The sequence below is a fragment of the Topomyia yanbarensis genome, chromosome 3 (assembly GCF_030247195.1).
Source record: "Topomyia yanbarensis strain Yona2022 chromosome 3, ASM3024719v1, whole genome shotgun sequence".
Classification (NCBI taxonomy): domain Eukaryota; kingdom Metazoa; phylum Arthropoda; class Insecta; order Diptera; family Culicidae; genus Topomyia; species Topomyia yanbarensis.
The window spans coordinates 96979283-97001483 of NC_080672.1; the positions used below are offsets into that span (position 1 = coordinate 96979283).

At 39.1% G+C, this 22201-nt stretch overlaps 3 protein-coding genes across 3 annotated transcripts in view; 2 read left to right on the forward strand and 1 right to left on the reverse strand.

Annotated features, from left to right (window-relative positions):
- Window positions 1-22201, forward strand: part of LOC131687988 (high affinity cationic amino acid transporter 1-like) — a 400280-nt gene that overhangs the window by 143381 nt on the left and 234698 nt on the right. The window lies entirely within an intron of this gene.
- Window positions 884-3065, forward strand: LOC131687989 (recQ-mediated genome instability protein 1-like). Its single transcript, XM_058972108.1, has 3 exons — window positions 884-2503; window positions 2589-2696; window positions 2759-3065. Exons 1-3 carry the CDS (start codon window positions 950-952, stop codon window positions 2960-2962), a joined length of 1866 nt encoding a protein of 621 aa, XP_058828091.1. The 5' UTR covers window positions 884-949; the 3' UTR covers window positions 2963-3065.
- The window catches only part of LOC131687992 (dicarboxylate carrier SLC25A8-like), a 43694-nt gene continuing 24470 nt past the window's right edge, over window positions 2978-22201 (reverse strand). Inside the window, exons 3-4 of the mRNA XM_058972111.1 lie at window positions 3801-4092; window positions 2978-3738 (exon numbers count right to left, since the gene is read on the reverse strand). Coding sequence (XP_058828094.1) covers window positions 3137-3738; window positions 3801-4092 — 894 coding nt within the window. The 3' untranslated portion in view covers window positions 2978-3136. The remainder of the gene's footprint in view (window positions 3739-3800; window positions 4093-22201) is intronic.

Consider the following 22201-nt stretch of genomic DNA (forward strand, 5'->3'; position numbering starts at 1 on the left):
ATTTATTTATTAATTTTGTCAAACAAATGCAGGCTGTATTTGGTCAGATTGTGATAAGTTTTGGAGTGCAATACCAATTTCACCTTTGATTCTTTCTATAAGTTGGTGGTGATTACCTACACTGAAAAAAAATCCAAGCGTTAATTCTATTTACTGCAAATCACTATTTTACCACTAGTTGACACATAGAAGGTATGGGTGCGCGTGATAACATTAGCATTTCTTCCTCACATGGATTTTACCATGTGAGGAAGAAATGCTAATGATATCAAGCGCACCCATACCTTCTATGTGTCAACTATATAAACTATGTATGCACACACATAAGTTATATGTGCCTATTGTTATAGAATCGGGTTTTATGTGCCTTATAGTTATGAAATGTGAATGTAAGATTAATATTTCTTGTAAATACACACTTTAGGTTTATGTGCCAGCAAATAGTGTCTATATGAATCCACTAATTGCAAAAATCTCGACAAAACTATGATTACGGCCTAAAAGCCAACTGTCAAAATCCATTTTGAATGCAAATTCCGGACAAGCCGTTACACGCCAATCACAGATGTTGGTAGTAAACGAAAGAGAAAAGTTTTCTCTTTCATAAACTGTTGTGAACTGTGTTCGACTGGTAACGGTTTGTCTGGAATTTCCATTCAAAGTGGATTTTGACAGTTGGCTTTTAGGCCGTAATCATATGTTTGTCGAGAAATCTATGTGTAAAATAAATAGGCATAACGTTTAATTTTTTTTGAGTGTAGTATACTGGTAAGTATATTAGGTCATTGGCGGGATACAAACGAGTTGACCTAATTACTAGTTGATCTAACTGAACGAATCCAATACCGGATATTTTGTTTACAAATTTGATTCGCGCGAAGAAGGCATACTGTGTGTCGGCACCGGTAATATCATTTAATAATATTAAATTTCATAATCACATTTTACAATGATTCAATGTGAAACCAATCGTGCGACACAAGTGAAAACTCGCTTTTTGCGTGAATACAACATCAAGGTAGTGGATGATTGGATTAGCGGCTGTATTTCGTTCTGTTTACAAGAAAACCCGAAAACGTCCAACGAATCTCTGTTTAAATTTGCCTTCGATCAGTGGATTCTCGCCGATTTAAAGGAAATTGGTGTATCCTCACTGCCCGAAAGCATCGATACGGAAACAAATAGTTTCATGCTGAACGGACGTTTTCCACTTCAGCTAAATTATCTAGTGGACATTTCGGAACCGTGCTATGATCAGCTTAGGAATCTGTACAACAAAAAGATGGACGAAGCGGACGAGGAAATTCAAATGCGGAAAACTCAAACTCAACACATTAAAAAGAAGCGCATGCTAAAGCTGGAACTGACGGATGGAAAAAGGACTGTAGTAGGAATGGAACACAATCCGATAGCAGTGTTAAATACCAAGTTACCACCAGGGGTTAAAATTTTTCTAACTGGCCCCATCCGATGTATTAATAAAGTGCTCTTTTTGGAACCGAAGAACGTCCGGATACTAGGTGGAGAAGTTGACACCATGTTGATTACAAATGCATTTGAAAACATTCTCTTGAAGGCGCTAGGCCAGCCTCTAAACCCTAACCCAAAAACAGAGTATGATGAACCAGTGGTTGTAGAAAAGAATCGAGATACGATGTACAATAACATACAACCTATACCTATGGTATTTGCGTCTCCTGTGAAGCCACTTACAGATAGGCCCAGTGAAGATTGGGAGGATGATGTGTTTCTAGGAATTAACTTGGATGGGATCGATGGCATTGAGCAGAATAAAGAACGAGTGGAGAAGCCCCCAGAACAAGTTCCTACTATCAGCACTCTGATGGACGACGACGATGACTTGGTGCAAATTGAATTACCAGAGCGGGAAATCATGAACCAACAAGTTTCGTCCACAAAAACTTCTCAACCTTCGCCGTCATCATCTCGTACGAAACCATCGGCCGTCAAGCAACCAAACCTAGAATACCCCGATGATGACATTGATGCAATGAACTTTTTGGAAGACGAAATACGTAACGAACAGCGGCATTTGATAAATCCGATCATGGATGAAGAACCTACGAATCTAGCGTCGAATCATTCAACACCGGTCCAGCCGGCCAAACGTCCCCGACTGGCATCGGTCGAGTCTACAGCGAACTTAGTCATTGAGAGTCAGCAACCTTCAACAAGCAAAAATTTCGATAAATGTTCCGTCTCTGCTTTCTTCGAAGACAGTCTCGATGGTGATGCCTTCCAGATAGAGGATATTTCTGCTTCTGGTATGGATGATATACTTTCCCCCCGGTATCAGTTCCAGGTAGATAGTTACAGCTTGGCAACGGTGACGCAACTCAACGAGCTGAGTGATGCCGAAAGGGAAGAACGCACCTTTGTGGTGTTTGGCGAGGTGGAAGAAGTATTTGAGCGAATTCGTGTATCTGATGACGGCTGGAAGCTGGGGGTGATGATCACAGATCGATCGGAGCGTTGTCTTCCGGTGAGCGAGTAGCTTCATGTTTTTCCGGTGGATCATTGGATCGACCCGATGTACGGATTGTAACTAGTTTCATTAATCATTTCAGGTGCGCTTTCATACGACAGTTATTAGCAAGATGGTGGGTCATGACGCTAGTTCGATTCAGCAAATGAAACGCGCTAGAAATCCACAAGTGATGAAGCTACTCGAAGAAGTTTGTATATTTGATATTCATTGGGCTAAAATGAAAACTAATCCAAGATTTTTATTGCATAGATTCTCATCAAGTTCAAAAATCAACTTCAAGAGCTACGAACGTTCTTGCGAATTCGCTATCATCAGGGAAATGATTTTCCCTTTGTTATGGAGTTGTATGAGAGCACTCGTTCGCGGCTTGTAGTATTGCACAATAAAATCAAGAAAGAGAATGTTAAACACTTGCTTGAAATTCTACCTGAAGAATGTGATACTGTGAGCTAAGAAAAAAAAAGATAGTTATTCTATTGTTGTAAAGTAGGTATTATAAAATAAAGATCTCTACAGTATATATTCGCTAACAATCTTCTCTTTGTTTTGATGTACATCACAATATCAACCAATAAAAAGGCTTCTTTAGAATTTCCCCCATTGTCTTATTATCTACGTACTTAGTGACTAGTAACGACGTTCTATTATTTGCGGTTTAAATAAAAGTAATTTAAGCTGTTCATAGGAAATCCACATCACAATATTCCACGAAACTAGACGAGCAAACGAGGGCACGAATCCCTTGTAGAAAGCAGCCATACCCTCTTTGCTGCCCATCTTGATGGCACATTCAACCACACCCTGGTACTGTCCCTTGGGAGAATTCATGTAACGGGTTTTAACAACATCCACCGGGGAGGCGACTACAGTGGCAGCGAATCCAGCTATCACAGCGGCGCTGAAATGTAGACGAACATCGTTGGGAATGTGGGTGTAGGTCAGCAGACAATCCTTCACCACATCGTAGCAAACGATTTCGGCTACGTTGATGATCGCATTACGTCCAATATTTGGAGCGGTTCCCTTCCAGAGTCCTCGTACACCTTCCTCGCGGTGAATCGTCCGATAAGCTTCCAGTGTGGAAGTATACCGACGACCCGTTGCTGAACGTGAAGCCGCCTGGAAGCGCACCTTAACCACGTCAGTCGGATGGGCTAGCAAAACCGCTAGTCCACCCGTTGTTAAACCTGCGCAAACTCGTGTGATGATTTGAAGACCAGCTTCGTTTTCTGGAAAATAAACAATGCATTAGAAAACAGCACAACGGTAAAACAATGGTGGTCAGACCAACCTTTAAAAATAGATGAATACAATGTTTTCACCGTGTCGTACAGCCCTATCCGAATCGATGAGAAGCACATCTGACGCTGTAGGCCAGCCGAGAGACCACTATACAAAGTCCGAAAACCCTCCTGGCGGGTGATGGTGGTGATGGTTCCAACTAATCCACGATACTGAACATGCTGTACCCCCGGGAACGTGGTGGGATTCAGTCTGAGTGATTGTATGGTGCTGCTACCGATGCTGCTGGCGGCGTTTGTCGACTTTAGAGCCGCAGTCCGCACCGGCTGTTCGCCTTGGATCTGCGAATGGTAGGAAAATATGAAAAATTAAGCACACGCAAGCGGATACAAATGTTACACGTATAAAACTATCTAATGTCGCATGGAATATTCGAATTGAAGTATCCCGTAACGTGAAATCCATGTTCTAGTTGTTTTTGGGAAATTCATTATATCTTGCGATTCTGTGAACATCCATCCAAGTAAAGTCTTTAAAGTTCTTAAGAAATTAAACTGCCGTTTCGAAATAGCAGCAACAAGTAGCTACTCGCAACTAGACGGTGCTAAGATCGGCCAGTAATCGCTACATGGGCCTTCTATGCAAACTTGAGTACAATAGTGACTAACATTGACGAACTTGTGTGCGATGATGAAGTTACTTTCAAATGTGATGTATTTATTCTGGTTGCAGTTGAAAACTGGAAAATCCAACCAGCGACAATCGTAGTTTCTCTGGTTCTAAACAATGGAATCACTTCGAAAGTAGTGCGCTGTTTCCGCTATCCAGCGCACTACTTCCGACATCATGGATTAGCACTAAACAGGAAAAAAACCGATTTTCGCTGGATGGATTTTCCAGTGCTCAACTGCAACCAGAAAAAAGCTGTGAGCAGGGTTACCAAAAATACAGAATAATCTGTATTTATACAGATTTTTCAGCCATTTTCAGACCAAGAATCTGTATGTACAGATATACAGAGTTTTGAGAAATGATGTTACAAAAAGTATTTTTAGAAATATTTTTTTCAGTTTCAGTAATACTTCCTCTCTGTCTCTCTCAGTTTGGCCCTCTATATTAAAATATACCTTCACTTTTGAGATTGGTCGCTCACTCTGACTCACTACTTCCAGAAACGTTAATTGTAATGCTCTGTGACTTTGTTAATTCTTTATTTTTTCGAAAATTCGACAGCTACATTGGTCGACTAAATGTTTATAACATTATATATCAACAAAAGTCATTAAATGAAGATCATTTTCCATTGTACACATCTATAAAGTTCAAGTTTCTTTATGTAAAATATCAGTACGACTTGTAGTGTTTTTTATGAAAATGTAAACAGATCCTTGCTGGACTGATTTAAACCACAAGAATTAATATCTTCGATAGATAATCCAGCAAAAGGTTAAACGACTCAACTGATTCGATACAGATATCGACACAGATTTTTCGAAGAGTAAATACAGATGAAAAGATTTTTTAGGACGAAAATACAGATTTAATTTTGGCAACCCTGGCTGTGAGTATGAATTAACGTCAAATTTGAATGAATTTGAAAAAATCGAAGTAGGTATTGGCACTGAGAATATTGGCTATTTTCTACCTATTGAAACGCAGATAGTTACTTGAAATCTCTGGTTGTTGTGATGGTGGCGTTGTCGAAAAATTGTTAAGCTGCGTTTAAGGGGGTCATCTACTCGCGAGGCTTAAAATTGAGCACTTTTTTGAGAAAAAATTGTAAAGCTATTTTGAAAATACATGTTTTGACTTTTCAGTTTTACTTTTGAAGACGAAAAGAAAAATCTCTCGCGACCTTGAAACTTCATTGATAACATTGATGTTTAAACTGCATGGGCCCCGCTTAAGTAAAGTTGTGGCAAATTGTGTAATCTGTAATCAGAAAACTATTATTTTCTATAATCATAGTCACGTAGGCTATGTTTAGACGAGAGGGATTTCTTCTATTTTATAATTTGTAAAAGTTATGTAACAATTTGAGAGAATTTCCAATATTTACATATTTTTTTGGCCTAATAGGCCATAAAAATGGATAAATTGACATTTTGCAAATCCCTCTCGAGCAGGCATTGCATATATCGCTCATATGAGTAAATGCGTCCAGATAAGTTGCTACTGCGACAATAAAAACTCAAATTTTCACACGTAAAGTTATTGACACTCACACAACTTCTCCGGATAAATACAACGTGTTATTTCTCCGGATAAATAAAACCTCCGGAGAATGAGCGAATGAGTTTATCACGGTATCCTTTTGCTGCTCGCTGCCTTGCTGTTGTTATTCCAAAACACGAAAAACCAATCTATCGTACTTCTTTGCAGCTTTTCTTTGAAATTAAGTGTATATTTTGACACTTTTATTGATTTCCAAGAAATTAAAATATTATCACCTTTGTAACCGAACGTTACAGGAATCAAACGACATTTTTATTGCTATTTATGATGAATCGAGAGAACATTCAAGATGCTTAATTTCTACCCAAAAATATATACAAAATAAGTACACCGTACATATCAAATACACAAAACAACACCGGTGGGACTTGCTGCTAAAAAGGGCCCGATTGGAAAGGGGATCGTCAGTGGTCATACCCAGGTCAATTCCTCGGAAACTGGGCAAGATCCGCCATCTGAAATTCGCTATCGTCCACTTTAATACATGCGAGCGAGTGCGTAGGACGTGTCTTAAGTTTTAATACAATTTTATAAAATATAAAGGTGAAGTGAAAGTGCACCAGCCATTCAGGTAACTACATGGAGAGGCCATCTTGGTGCCTACTTAAACCATCGAGCTATTTCGCTCCAATCAAGAAATTATTCTTCACTTCACCACAAGACCTTTTGATACCTACCATAATTTGGGAAGTTGCGAACTCCCGGAGACACACCGCACACGCATCGGCCTAGGTGACTTGACGGTCACCTACGTCTAGCCGTAAAAGACCATTCTTCAGTGCTCTGGTCGCCAACGAAAACCAGGGACAAAAACTCTCGGGCAAAGGCCCTAAACGCCAAGGAGAGCAACCCTTCTCGGTCTGGCAAAAGTCGGTATCGTCCGTCGCCAACCGATCTCGCCAACGAAGGAAGCCCCTGTTGGACACCTCGCCCGGAACGCCTTTCTGGAACCGCCATTTTACTCACCACCCTAGCATCGAACCCTACACCCAAGGATCAGCCATCGCTATCTTGCAAGGAAGTGTATCGTGACCAGGGCTGGAAACGTGACTTTTTTTTATGAACGTCATAAGCTTACAAACTTTCACGCTGCTGCCCGAGCAGGAAAGTCATAGACGAATTTCATGGTTGGTGTACGTATGAATGTCGTTCAATGAATGTAATCTCTTTGGTGTGCGTGAATGCCGCCACACAGCAGTTTTGTTTCCCGCCACCAAGGCTGGAAGAAGTCATTTCGAATTTCATTTTAATGCGAAAGTTCGGGAAAAAACCAATACGACAGCACCGATGCTAGTTTGACTTCGGCTGCTGTGCATGTAAACGGACGAGAGAAAAGCAAAAACGTTCGTGCTGCTGAGCGTGCCTGCTACATGTTCGTGAATGTTCGGTTATTCAGCTTACTGCCGTAGTAGGGTTTCGCTCGCTAGCAGTTGCGAATGTATGTGAATGGCCCGTGTGTTTAACTTTCATCATCCGTTGCGTTGGAACTGTTGCGAATAAATTTCATAGCAGCGGTTCAAAATGAATGTAGTGAACGACATTCATGGCTTATATTTGCAAGATTGGAATGTGCGGCAGTTCGTTTCTCGCTTGCTATAGGAAAGGACTGCAAGCAATATGTTAGCGGTCACATAGTATCGTTGAAGGCAAAGTTGTTGGCCATTGAAAATCTATAGTTTTGTACATTTACAATGCGCAGAGGGGTCGGCCGATGCGTGAAAATGGAAATATTTTCAGCTTTTTGGTAATGAGTTTTATATTGAAGGAGAAATTGTTGGCCGTTGAAAATCAATAGTTTTGTACATTTACAATGCGCAGGGGGGTCCGCTGGTGCGTGAAAATGGAAATGTTTTCAGCTTTTTGGTAATGAGTTTTATATTGAAGGAGAAGTTGTTGGCCATTCAAAATAAATAGTTTTGGACATTTATAATACACAGGGGGTCCGCCGATGCGCCAAAATTAATTTTTTTCAACCATTTGGTAATGAGTTTTATATTGAAGGAGAAGTTGTTGGCCGTTGAAAATCAATAGTTTTGTACATTTACAATGCTCAGGGGGTCCGCCGATGTGTGAAAATGGAAATGTTTTCAGCTTTTTGGTAATGAGTTTTATATTGAAGAAATTGTTGGCCGTTAAAAATCAATAGTTTTGTACATTTACAATACACAGGGGGTCTGCCGATGCGCCAAAATTGATTTTTTCAACCATTTGGTAATGAGTAATGGTAATGGTTACAATGCGCAGGGGGGTCCGCCGATGCGTCAAAATGGAAATGTTTTAAACTTTTTAGTAATGAGTTTTATATTGAAGGGGAAATTGTTGACCGTTGAAAATCAATAGTTTTGTACATTTACAATGCGCAGGGGGTCCGCCGATGCGTGAAAATGGAAATGTTTTCAGCTTTTTGGTAATGAGTTTTATATTGAAGGAGAAGTTGTTGACCATTCAAAATCAATAGTTTTGGACATTTACAATACACAGGGGGTCCGCCGATGCGCCAAATGATTTTTTTCAACCTTTTGGTATTAAGTTTTATATTGAAGGTGAAGTTGTTGGCTATTGAAAATCAATAGTTTTGTACATTTACAATGCGCAAAGGGGGTCCGCCGATGCGTCAAAATGGAAATATTTTCTACTTTTCAGTAATGAGTTTTATATTGAAGGGGAAATTGTTGGCCGTTGAAAATAAATAGTTTTCTATATTTACAATGCGCATGGGGGTTCGCCGATGTGTCAAAATGGAGATGTTTTAAACTTTTTAGTAATGAGTTTTATATTGAAGGGGAAATTGTTGGCCGTTGAAAATCAATAGTTTTGTACATTTACAATGCGCAGGGGGTCCGCCGATGCGTGAAAATGGAAATGTTTTCAGCTTTTTGGTAATGAGTTTTATATTGAAGGAGAAGTTGTTGGCCAGGTGAAGGTGAAGTTGTTGGCTATTGAAAATCAATAGTTTTGTACATTTACAATGCGCAAAGGGGGTCCGCCGATGCGTCAAAATGGAAATATTTTCTACTTTTTAGTAATGAGTTTTATATTGAAGGGGAAATTGTTGGCCGTTGAAAATAAATAGTTTTCTATATTTACAATGCGCATGGGGGTTCGCCGATGTGTCAAAATGGAGATGTTTTAAACTTTTTAGTAATGAGTTTTATATTGAAGGGGAAATTGTTGGCCATTCAAAATCAATGGTTAAGTAATAATAGTTAAATTATGTGCAACAAGAAGCTCTGCCGCCTACACTGTTTACTCATTTGCGAATTGCAATTACGCGAAGAAAACGGATGAAAAGGTTATTTGCAGAAGGTTTGGCAGAAATATGTTTTCCCTTCATCGTAAAATATATTATGCTTATTGTACGATCTGTGATGTATTTTTTCGAACAATTTCCGCAATATGACTTTTATCGCTTAGTTTTAATTAAAGTAATGTAATTGGTTCAACAAAACATGACATGTTTCAATTGCAATACGTTTTCAAAGTAGTAGCTACTTTCTCCAGTTTTTTTTTTCATTTCGGTTTAACCACAGAGAACAGACATCCATGATCGAACAAAAATATTTAAAAAACGTGTGTAAACATTTGAATTAATATACGATAAACACTAGCGCCGCCACACCAACCTATCCCAACTATCCGTCAAATGCATTCCGAAATCGGTTCGAAATCCTGAATGGATTCAGTATGGAATCTTGTTCAAAGAAAACAACCGATTCCGACTCTATCGGTTGATGCATTTGAGCTGGAATTCATGCTGAAAGTCCGAACCGGTTCCGGACTCGTTTGACTGGGTAGAGGAATAACCGCTGTCAATTCTGTCGAACTCAGCCACAAAAAAACATGACGACAGTAGCGCACCTGGTTTGAATATCCCAACTACCTTCGAAACAGTTAGAGATTTTACACAAGTTGAATGCTGAAGATGGACGTCTGTTCTCTGTGGTATAACGGTTGACGAGTTTCCACCATTTTGTGATTTATAATGGTAATACAGTGAAGACCCGTTTTTTATCAGCCCATTGGTGAATGTTAGGCTGATAAAACGGGGACATTGACAAAATCGGGAAATATAATTTTCTTTCTTTTTAACGGCCCCCCTTTGTCATGTCACGTGTCATTGAATCGTGTGAACGTTGTGACATCGACATATTACAAATTTACATATATTTAGTTTTAAATTTTAGCGAACTGTGTGTTCACGAAGGACTACCCTCCAATGATAATTCTCTTGCATAGACCGTTTACAATATTAAATTATAGTCTCGTCAAACAACAAGTGGCATAAACCCCAATATGATAACGGATAAGATATTTACATATGTAACGCGAGTGTTTTGATTTTACATCCGACAGGATTGGGATGGCATAAATACTACATCATTCTAAAAAACAAATCATTAATTGGAACAAATTGATTTGAATATAACAATTTAGCATTTTCAAGTTTTTCAGAGTTTGCCACCAATAATCTTATTATACACATGCCTACACCTTATGACGATTACCTTGAAACAACTTCTCGACAAACAGATGATTACGGCCTAAAAGCCAACTGTCAAAATCCACTTTGAATGGAAATCCCGGACAAACCGTTTTACGCCAATCACAGATGTTGGTAGTAAACGAAAGAGAAAAGTTTTCTCTTTCATAAACTGTTGAGAACTGTGTTCTACTAGTAACGGTTTGTCTGGAATTTCCATTCAAAGTGGATTTTGACAGTTGGCTTTTAGGCCGTAATCATATGTTTGTCGAGACATTGTGTTTGTCAAATTGGTCACTCTTCGCATTTTTCTTTTGATACGCAATTCTCACTTCGACATAATCTTTCATGAGGGCCTAAATCAGTGATGCCGCAAGTCCAGATTTATGTAGAAAGGTACAGATTTCTGAAGCTTTTTGGCACAGATTCTGTACGGTACCCGAATAAACATCTAATAATCCAATAGCCTAACGACCTGTTCAGGGTATCATCCATACAATATGTGGAATCGTTGGACTATATATGTTAAAGTTTGTGTATAATTTTTTTTATTAGGGTGCAGATTACAGATTTTTGTAAAAAAGTACAGATTGGTACAGATTTTTTACATGACAGCAAGGTAAAATAATTTAACCCTGCGATGCATTCCAGTAAACAGTTGAGTTAGGCAGCAGTGATGGCAAGAATCTGAATTGGAGCTGGTACTGATTGAGCTTGAACTGAAGCTGACATTATAATGCAATATGCGAGAAACATGCTTCCAGCAAATCAAAGGGATGATGTCTAATAAAAGCTGAGCGAATCTTCTCGGAAAGCATACGTTTACTCTGACGTACTCCATTTGAATTCTTGCAAGCCGGTTTCTCGCATCTTATTGATATTTCTAACCCCATCTCAGCTTCTCGCCACCTGTTGGTTGGCACTCACTCTGTTGGCCACCTTTGGTTGGCAAACAAAGTGGCAGTGAGAATTTGAGCTGGAGCTGATATTGACATTACCCAGTCAAACTCATCCGAAATTCTAACTGGTTTCCCACACTGCTTTTACAGTGAACGGCAAGTTACGGCGCCGCCTATTAGTTTACTGGGTTCTTGCGGAATTCCAGGTCAAACAAAACAACCGAGTCAGAATGTCTGGTTTGATTTCCCCGAATGGAAAATATGTAGGAGAAAAATGATTCTTTTAACAACCTCGTTATTGTTTGGGTACAGAATCCGGTCCTTTTTTCGATAGAAGAGTGCAGATAGAAAAGATTTTTCAAGTCCCGGTACAGATTTAATTGTGGCAATACTGGCCTAAATCGCAAATGTAAACAAACTGGGTTTTCGCTACTATGATATTGTGCGACTAAAATACTACAAGGTAGCGGTAAAATGATAGAAAACATTTCCTTTTAAGATTTCCACTATGAAAATATGCCAAAATGTAATGGTGGATTATGAAAAAAGAATATTTTTGTTCGTTTAATTGTTTCTTATGTATTGGCACAAAATTATTAATGAAACGATTTATTTTTCCTGATCAAAGGACAAAAATAATGAAAATTTTGTCTTGCAATACCATCATTCTGTAACTTGATTATGCTACTACCGCATAAAAAAGTTTCCATTATGTCACATTGGCGGTAGCCCGTGTGCATTATAAATGTCCAAAACTATTGATTTTTAACGGCCAACAATTTCTATTCATTTTCAATTTTCCCTTCAATATAAAACTCATTACTGAAAACTTGATAACATTTCCATTTTGACGGATCGGCGGACCCCCCTGCGCATTGGAAATGTACAAAACTATTGATTTTCAACGGCCAACAATTTCTCCTTCAATATAAAACTCATTACCAAAAAGCTGAAAACATTTCCATTTTCACGCATCGGCGGACCCCCTGCGCATTGTAAATGTACAAAACTATTGATTTTCAACGGCCAACGAATTCCCCTTCAATATAGAACTCATTACTAAAAAGTTTAAAACATTTCCATTTTCACGCACCAGCGGACCCCCCTGCGCATTGTAAATGTACAAAACTATTGATTTTCAACGGCCAACAATTTCTCCTTCAATATAAAACTCATTACCAAAAAGCTGAAAACATTTCCATTTTCACGCATCGGCGGACCCCCCTGCGCATTGTAAATGTACAAAACTATTGATTTTCAACGGCCAACGAATTCCCCTTCAATATAGAACTCATTACTAAAAAGTTTAAAACATTTCCATTTTCACGCACCAGCGGACCCCCCCTGCGCATTGTAAATGTACAAAACTATTGATTTTCAACGGCCAACAATTTCTCCTTCAATATAAAACTTATTACCAAAAAGCTGAAAACATTTCCATTTTCACGCATCGGCGGACCCCCCTGCGCATTGTAAATGTACAAAACTATTGATTTTCAACGGCCAACGAATTCCCCTTCAATATAGAACTCATTACTAAAAAGTTTAAAACATTTCCATTTTCACGCACCAGCGGACCCCCCTGCGCATTGTAAATGTACAAAACTATTGATTTTCAACAGCCAACAATTTCTCCTTCAATATAAAACTCATTACCAAAAAGCTGAAAATATTTCCATTTTCACGCATCGGCCGACCCCCCTGCGCATTGTAAATGTACAAAACTTTAGATTTTCAATGGCCAACAACTTTGCCTTCAACGATACTATGTGACCGCTAACATATTGCTTGCAGTCCTTTCCTATAGCAAGCGAGAAACGAACTGCCGCACATTCCAATCTTGGAAATATAAGCCATGAATGTCGTTCACTACATTCATTTTGAACCGCTGCTATGAAATTTATTCGCAACAGTTCCAACGCAACGGATGATGAAAGTTAAACACACGGGCCATTCACATACATTCGCAACTGCTAGCGAGCGAAACCCTACTACGGCAGTAAGCTGAATAACCGAACATTCACGAACATGTAGCAGGCACGCTCAGCAGCACGAGCGTTTTTGCTTTTCTCTCGTCCGTTTACATGCACAGCAGCCGAAGTCAAACTAGCATCGGTGCTGTCGTATTGGTTTTTTCCCGAACTTTCGCATAAAAATGTCATTTGAAATGACTTCTTCCAGCCTTGATCGTGACAACAGCAATTTCGGACCAAAACCAATCAGCGAGCGCTCGCCGGTCCACCTAGCTGACAAAAGTAGTCTACAATTCGGTACGTACCAGTGACTAGTGAACCCACCAGTGATACGCAAAACACCACACACCACTATACAATAAACTTACAGACTTTAAGAAACTTGCGTATTTTATATACCACCAGATCCGCGAAATCCCTCCAGTTTGCCCAGTAGCGCGCCGACCCTGCGACGAAGTCCGAGTCACGTTGCTGAAGCTTGTCGGGTAAACCTTAAGTTACACCTTCTCCGGTGAGAAGGAAAAAACCAAATAAATTTTATCCGGAAAATTATTCTCACGCTAGTTGTGAAGACGGAGAATTTTGCGACTCATCTTATCTCGGAAAAGAGGGACATCGGATAAGCTTCTTCTCGCGTGAGTGAGAGAGAATTACAATGCCTGCTCTCGAGAAAACTAAGCGGCATGTTCTCTGAACAATTGGAGACAAAATTATTGAAACCGAACCAGTACTTCTATGAAAAGTCTTATTTGACCGCTTAAAAAACACTTCCTTTGGGAAGACGTGTTTAAAGACAATCCCATAGAAAATTTGACAGTTGATAAATTTCTCAGTCGACCGACGAAATCGGGTGCTTTGGAGTCGATCGATTAATTAACCTACTAAGTTGGGTTTCGTCGGTGAACAATTTTCGTCACCATATTAACCCTAGAATGTTGCACTAGGGTACAAATGTACCGTCACGCCTTCTTTGGAGCCGTGTGAAGACGAGAATTTGGCATTTATCGGCCCGGAACTTTAACCATATTTCAATTTAGAGTTCCTAGTAAGAGTAAGAAAGGATGGTATAGTCAGTTTGCTTATAGCCTTCGTGGAAGCAGGTGTCAAAGCTGGCGTGGGGTACATTTGTACCCCAGTGTACGGTTGCCGTTAGTGTTTCGTCAGGTTTCGTACTGTCAGTGCAAATGTGATTCGTGACCAGTTTAAATACTGGTTGTTTTACTACGTACGTAACAATAAGTATTATATAATCGTGTTTTAACTGTTATAACAGTAACGTTGCATGTTACCAATGTATTACTAGTCAGAAATATTTTTGCATTTCATGGTATTTTCCAAAACCCGATTTTTAAACTTTCAATCTTTCAAAAAACTGCACTTTTTTGAAAATATCGAAATTCCATTTTATACCGTTTCTACACCATTCTCTCAACTTTTAGAATCATTTGATTTTTTTCAAAACGGTTGAAAATTTGTAAAGTTATAGTAATTTTCGTGAAAAAGTCAAAACTGCGATTTTTTTACGTTCTTTTGTTTAAACAAATTTATGTATCATTGATTCAATAAATTCCGTACTTTCATTTACACAGCTGTTTTCACAATTGAAAAACGAAGAAAATGATGTATTATACATTTTTTGTTTGCATTTTTACCTGGGAAAATTGCGATCAAACGCGTGGGGTTACATTTGTACCCCAGTGCAACGTTCTAGGGTGGAAAATGCAAGTGCAACGTTCTAGGGTTAATCGCCAGATTTAATCTGTGTAAATCTGGTTCCAGATTTCAACCGACCGACTAATCCATCGATTTAATTGGTTCAGGTAGACCGATTTCAACAGATTTCGTCAGTCATATTTAATCGGTTGTCGCGTCGGCAGACGTTCATGTTAAACCCCCATAAGAATTGGTGCAACAATCGACCGATTAATTGGTGGCATAGTCGGCCGATTGTGCCGACGCACGCCGATTTAGTCGGTGGGAAAATCGGGAGGACTTTCTATGGGGTAGTAATAAAAATATCAATATCTTACCACGAACCATTTATTACGTTCCAGGATGCCTCGCACATATAAACTAGGGTTACCAACCGTCCTTATTTTAAAGGACATGTCCTTATTTTCGAGGTTTTTGGAAAGCGTCCTTATTTTACTTCAAATGTCCTTAATTTTAGTCTTAAACCTTGGCATATACAGGGTGGTTCAACATGAAGTTTTTTAACAGGGCATTTTCCAGTAGTTAACGGATACTAACTGCAAACTGTCATGCTATTGTAGTTCAGTATTGTTTGCCATTTCATAATGGAACGACTTACACTGGCTCACCATCTTCAAATTATTCAACTATATTTCTAAAATCAGCGATCTATGGGAAATGTGTTTAGTGCACTCCGACCATAATATGGTCGACATAATCGGCCAACTGACTCAACTATTCACCATACAACCAAAAAGTAAGCGTTGTAGTTCTCGTTATTGGATGATTAGCAAACAAATCGACCACGTCCAGCACGCAGTGAGGAAAATATAGCGGCGGTAACATCCCCAAGCATTGGAAACCAACATTAGTCGAGTAATTAGCCAGATACCACTTGAAATACTCGAATCCGTCATCAAAATTTGGGCCAGTCGAATGGACTACCTGAAGCTCCAACATGGTCAACATTTAAAAGAAATTGTTTTCAAACAAAAAATGGCAAAAAATGTTCTTTTGATTGACAAGTAAACAATTCGCGATTTACTACATTTTTCAATTTTTTTACTAGATTAAAAAAACGTCGTGACGAATCACCCTGTATTCAATTATTCAGATCAATTTTATTCCAAGAGAATCAATTTCAATTTCTTTCAGCGATTTTTTTGGTAATGCATACTCTCTGCGACTCATGGCCACCAAAATTTGTTTTACTCAGAAGTAACCAAAATTTGTTGGATAGCTCAATATGAGGTTTGGCCAAAGTTCGGTATTGGCACTACACTATTCTAATTTGTCTCGATTGAGATACAACTCCCAGTTCAACCGCTAGAAAATTTAGCCAAAATTTCGACTGTTTTTTCAGAATTCTGGATCAAGTGACATAACTGGCAAAACATTTGGCAGGGATGTCCTTAATTTGCTCTCAGTCTATTTGGTAACCCTATATAAACCGAAAGATGGTTATTTCAAACGAACTCGGATTGCTGTTGCAAAGTGTTCCAAAGCCCAGTAACCTGCAGTCTGTATGCACAAAGTGGGACATGGTTATATGAAAAAAATTAAATTTCGCTCCGAGTTACTTTTTGGGTCCCATTTAGCTCCCAGAACAACTCTGCAAATTTTTAGTTCGGTCGGTGAAACTATATTTTTGCGCCCATAGTTTAAAGTTTACATGGGATTTCGTATGGGGAAATCTACTTTTTATAGGAAATTTGTCAAGGAAACAAAGTCTAGAAGACCACGAAACGATATGATGCCTGTGGAAAAAGTTATTAAGCAAAAACCGATTGATGCCCTGAAGATTGATGAAAATTTCACTTTTCATAGCATCACTGCTGCTGACGGTCGAATAATATACAAAATTTTTAACTTTCTCTTATTATGTACAAAAGAAACCTCAATGTATCCCCCAAAACCCTTGCGAAGTGGCCAAACAGCATAGATAAATGATTTAAACACATTAAGAGAAGATCAAAACAAAATTGCATATAATTGGACAGTCAACAGCAGTGGTGCTAGAAAAAATGAATATTTTATCAATCGTCAGAGCATCAATCGGTTTCTGCTTAATAACTTTTTTCTCAAGCGTCAGATCGTTTCGTAGTTTTCGAGACTTTGTTTCTTTGTTAAATTTCCCATAAAAGCCACATAACGATTTATTTTTAGGAAGCAATGGGCGACTTCCGGAGGAATTATTTTGTGAAAGTTAGTTTTTCCATGCAAAATCCCATGTAAACTTTAAACAGTGGGCGCAAAAATATAGTTTCAACGATCGAGCTAAGAATTTGCACAGTTGTTGTAGGACCCAAATGGTACCTGAAAAGTTGCTCGGAGCTGGATTCCATTTTTTGTCCCACCCTAATGCACATGATAGTACTTCTTGTTTGAGGTGTATGTGTAATGGTTTGATATTTAGAAGTGCCTCAAGAGCAGCAGTCGGAGGTGTGGTGAAAGCCCCAGTCAGCGCCATGAGCGCCATTCTTTGCAGATGGTTTAGCTTTGACTGGACATTACCTCTCCCCTCTGTCACCACACAAGGCACCCGTGTGACAGAATTGGACGCACAATTGTCGTGTAAATCTTAAAGATGTATTTAGGTTTGAGACCCCTGGTATTTTCAATAGTTCGTCTGCACTGCCCGAAAGCCATCCACTCTTTCTGGACTATGAACTCAATGTGACCAGTCCAATTCAGTTTGGAATCCAATATAACTCCAACGTATTTGACTTGATCTGCACACAGGAGCTCAGAATCAAAGAACTGCAAGGGACGAACCCAGGTTGTTATTCGCTTTTTCGTGAAACGAACCATTGAAATTTTGTTTAGGTTAACTGATAATTTAACTTGTCGACACCACTGTTCGACAGCTCTTAATGCCTATTGCATTAGGTCAAAGATTGTTCCGATGCAAAGTCCAGTAATTAGTATTTGGGAATCGTCAGCAAATCCGTGGGTTGGAAATCCAAGCTCATTGAGTTTCTTCAACAAGCCGTCGGCTACCAAGTTCCATAACAAAGGTGACAGAACGCCACCCTGAGGACAATCGCAAATACTCAACTCCCGTATCTCAGCCTGTCGCAGTGACAAGCAAAGAATGCGATTACTAAGCATTGCGTTTATCTAACCTGAGACACATGCAGGTATCCCTTGACCGCGCGTTGCTTCCAGAATAGACTGGAAGGATACATTGTCAAAAGCACCCTCAATATCTAGGAATACACCCAAGCTAGATTGCTTGAGCGGGAAGGATTTTTCAATGTTGTAAACAACATCGTGAAGCAGAGTGATCGTGGATTTCCCACACTGATATGCATGTTACAGTTTGTGCATTGGATATTCACCTAAACTCACGTTCCTGATGTGATGATCGATTATCCGTTCCAAAGCTTTCAGAAGAAAAGAACTTAAGCTGATAGGCCTACTCTTGGCTTCTTCATAGCTTGAGCACTCCCCTTTGGGAATAAATCTAACTGTTATTTCTCGCCATGCTTTCGGGATATACCCGGTAGCAAGACTGGAAAGCATAATCTTTATCAAGACATTACGGCATAACTTCGGGCCTATCGACATGTGCAATTTGGACGAAACTGGCTTGACAACTGTTCATAACCCCAAAAACGGTACTGGCTGGTAAAGAATGCCAATAAATTAGCAAGGCTACATCGGGTGAACTAGTAACAGCATGATGTGCTATTAATGCAGCGGAAGGTTTTATCCCCCTTCATGATCTTTCCCCGCAAAAACTGGCAGGATAGGATAATCAACAACTGCTTGCCTAGAGCGGACGGAGTACATATCCGAGCGGTTGGATAACTGCTGAAAATTTCGTAAAATTTCTTGAACATTTCACAAAACACCAAGTGCTCAATCGAAAAACCATGTTTAATGACTATCTACGAGGTGGTAGAGTGCTTCCGCCAGGCCTTCACTCAAGCATTTACAATAAAGAACTTACTTAATGGATTTGAAACCACCGGAATTCAGCCATTCAATTCCTATATATTTACCGACGATGACTTTCTTGATATGTGACTGATAGACCGGATTCGGAAAACCAACCAACTGTTAACGATCATTCAACAGATCAGAATGTCACTGAACTTACGGTTCCAACCCCTGATGTTGAGCAATAGCAAAAAGAATCAATCACTGGTATTGCAGCGTATGAGATTCCAAAAGCTACAGCGGTTCCCCGAAAGCGACGCAGGCCGGTTAGAGTTGGAAACCTCGAAGATTTCGAAGAAATTAAAAAGACTCCAAACATAATGGAACCAAAGACTTCAGACATAATGGAACCACTTGTTAGCCCAAAAAAGGTCGTAAGCGTGGAGAAGCTCAGATTCTGACAGACACTCCGGTTTGAACGAAAATTGAGCTAGAATTCAGAATCAAGCCAGAGCAACGAAAACTTTTATTCTTGAATTGTTCCGAAAATTATGAATCAACTTGGTTTAAAAAAAAATTCCGCGCTATCAAATAAATAGTTTCATTTCAGCACTAATATATTTCTTTATTCAAGTATACAAAAGGTGTGCTCCATTTACAACATTGAATACAGAATCTTTTAAATATTTTTTCAAAGAGGAATCAAGTGTCCTAAAATTAGGGGTCGAGTCTCCACTAGTCTAAGCATTTCCATTTATTTAATGTTTTCCAGAAATGCTAATATGTCTTGTCAAGTGTAATATCTCTATGCATTTTTTCTGCGAATATTAGTCATCCCTAGAACTCTATAAAATTACAACAAATGTTTAATTTTTTATCATTTCAAGAAGTTGGATTTAAAAATAAAAAAGGGGTCAAGTCTCCTCAGCCTACCCTAAACGTTTAAACAAACGCCTCTCTCGTATCTACGAACAACGTACTCAAAAACAAAGTCCAATACAAAGGCATTTGGGATTATATGAATAATCAAAGGAAGGAGTTAAGTTTACCATCGGTCATGATCCGTGATGCAAATGAGGCTTAATCCACCAAAGATATTTGAGATTTATTTTGTAAGAAATTAGGGCAGTGTTTTACATGTGATAAACTGAACTTGTCGTAAATCTCTACTACTGTTCTTAGAGTTCCCTGTGGGTCCCTCAATAGCCAACAACCTCCTATCACTTTTGACGTAGTCATTACTGCATGTAGAAAGCTAAAAAATCCTGCGTGTTCTAAAACAATGCTTTGATGCTAGTCCCGCAACACCTTTCTCGTGCCTCTTCAATGATTCTCTGCGCTCAGGGTTTTTCCTGACTTGGAAGCGATCCTTTGTTTTCCGGTTTTCAAAAAAAGATGTAAACACGACGAGCGCAAATATCACGAAATTGTAGTCTTATGTGCTACATCTAAACTATTCGAGTCAATCGTCCTGGATTTTGTCACTAACAACTGCCTTAACATAATAGCTGAAGAATAACATGGATTCATTCCTAAACGATCTACTAGTACAAACTTAGTTTCATACACATCCTACATAACTCATGCACTTCAACAGACTTCAAATTGACGCGATTTATACAAACCTTACTGCACCTTTCAACGAGATCAACCACAGTATAGCAGTTGCCAAACTCGAACAGTCCGGTTTGAATCCACCTTTTCTTATCTGGTTACCTATTTGGACGTCAAATGAACGTAAAAAATTCCCTAGTAACAATTGGGGTTTTACGGCGTTTTATAGCCACTCATTAAACTTTGATTGCACTTGTAGCGTGCTATAAAACTTCGATTGTTACTTGGGTTGACATACTATTTCCCAACCATTTGCTGCTATCTCCAGAGTTTCTCAGGGCAGCCAACTGGGACCCCAATATTCCTGTTATACATGAACGATGTTCACTCTTTACTAAAATGTCTCAAGCTTTCCTATACCAACGACTTCAAGCTATTCACCATCGTAAAATGTCTTGATGATGACTTCTTCAATGCGATCTATCGCCAATTGGTGTAGCAACAATCCGATGGTTTTGAGTGCTCCATAATAGTAAGCATTCATCAATTATTTTCAATTGACTAATTTAACGTTTAGGAAACCAACACACAGCGACTCTCATTCTGAGCTAACATCATTTGGCAAAAATTCCACTCGATTTAACCTCAATCTCGCACTAACACAACTGCACATGGGTTAGTCAACTATAAACTTTATAGCAATAATCTTCGGACTTCTGTTAGTGATCTAGGCGCAGTTCATGACTCAAAGTTAACATTTAGAGACTATATTTCATACATCTCATAAAAAAGAACTTTCAGAACACTTGGCTCTTTCGTACAGCCAAAAAAATCAGAAATGTACACTCTTTAAAGTCTCTCTCTTGCTCTCTAGTACTATCAAAACAGCATCAACTGAATCAAGACCATTCAGCTCTTACGACTTCCCTTGCGCCTGCTTCCCTGGCATGAGCTGATAAATTTGCCCGCCTATGAAGACAGGTGTAAATTGATTGGTCTAGACCTGCTCAGTTCTCGTCGTGATGTCGCAAGGGCCTTTTTTGTCTCCGATATTATTCAAGGTAATATCGATCGCTCCGCATTGCTGCAATAGTTGAACTTAAAAAATTCATCGTCGTGTTTTACGATCCCCGGGCGTTGCGACTGACTTTGTTTGTTCAGAATCAGTTCTACCACTATCGATAAGTTGGATAAAGCACATGATTTGCTCTTGGGCTGTTTCCGAACAGGACAACCATTAGCGTAGCTTGCAAACTTGCGTTCAAAGTTTTCTGCCGGATATGAGTTCGAAAAAGACAAAGAATGTGTTGTATTTTCCCAAACACAATTGCAGTATTCTAGTCAGTGTACTGACTGGACATTCCAAACTCAATTATCACATGGCTGCTATTCAGTGTGCTGAGTATAACTCGTGTGATCTTTGTGAATCCGACTACGGAGCTTCATATCAATAGATTAACATAGATTCATAGATTAACCTATGTACAGGGAGCTGAAACTTAAGAATATGCTATTGTTCCTAACTAAGAGAGGTAAAAAACTATAGAGTTAACTGGAAAATTCTGAGTACCAAGTCGATTATAGAGAAAATATAGTAGTATTTTTGCAGCGCCGACGCGCGATCTTTGGAATTTCTGGCGAAAAAGGGTTACAAACTGAATTATGACATCGAAAAAGTAACGACGAAATCTAAACCAGTGATGCCACAAGTACAGATTTATCTAAAAAGGTA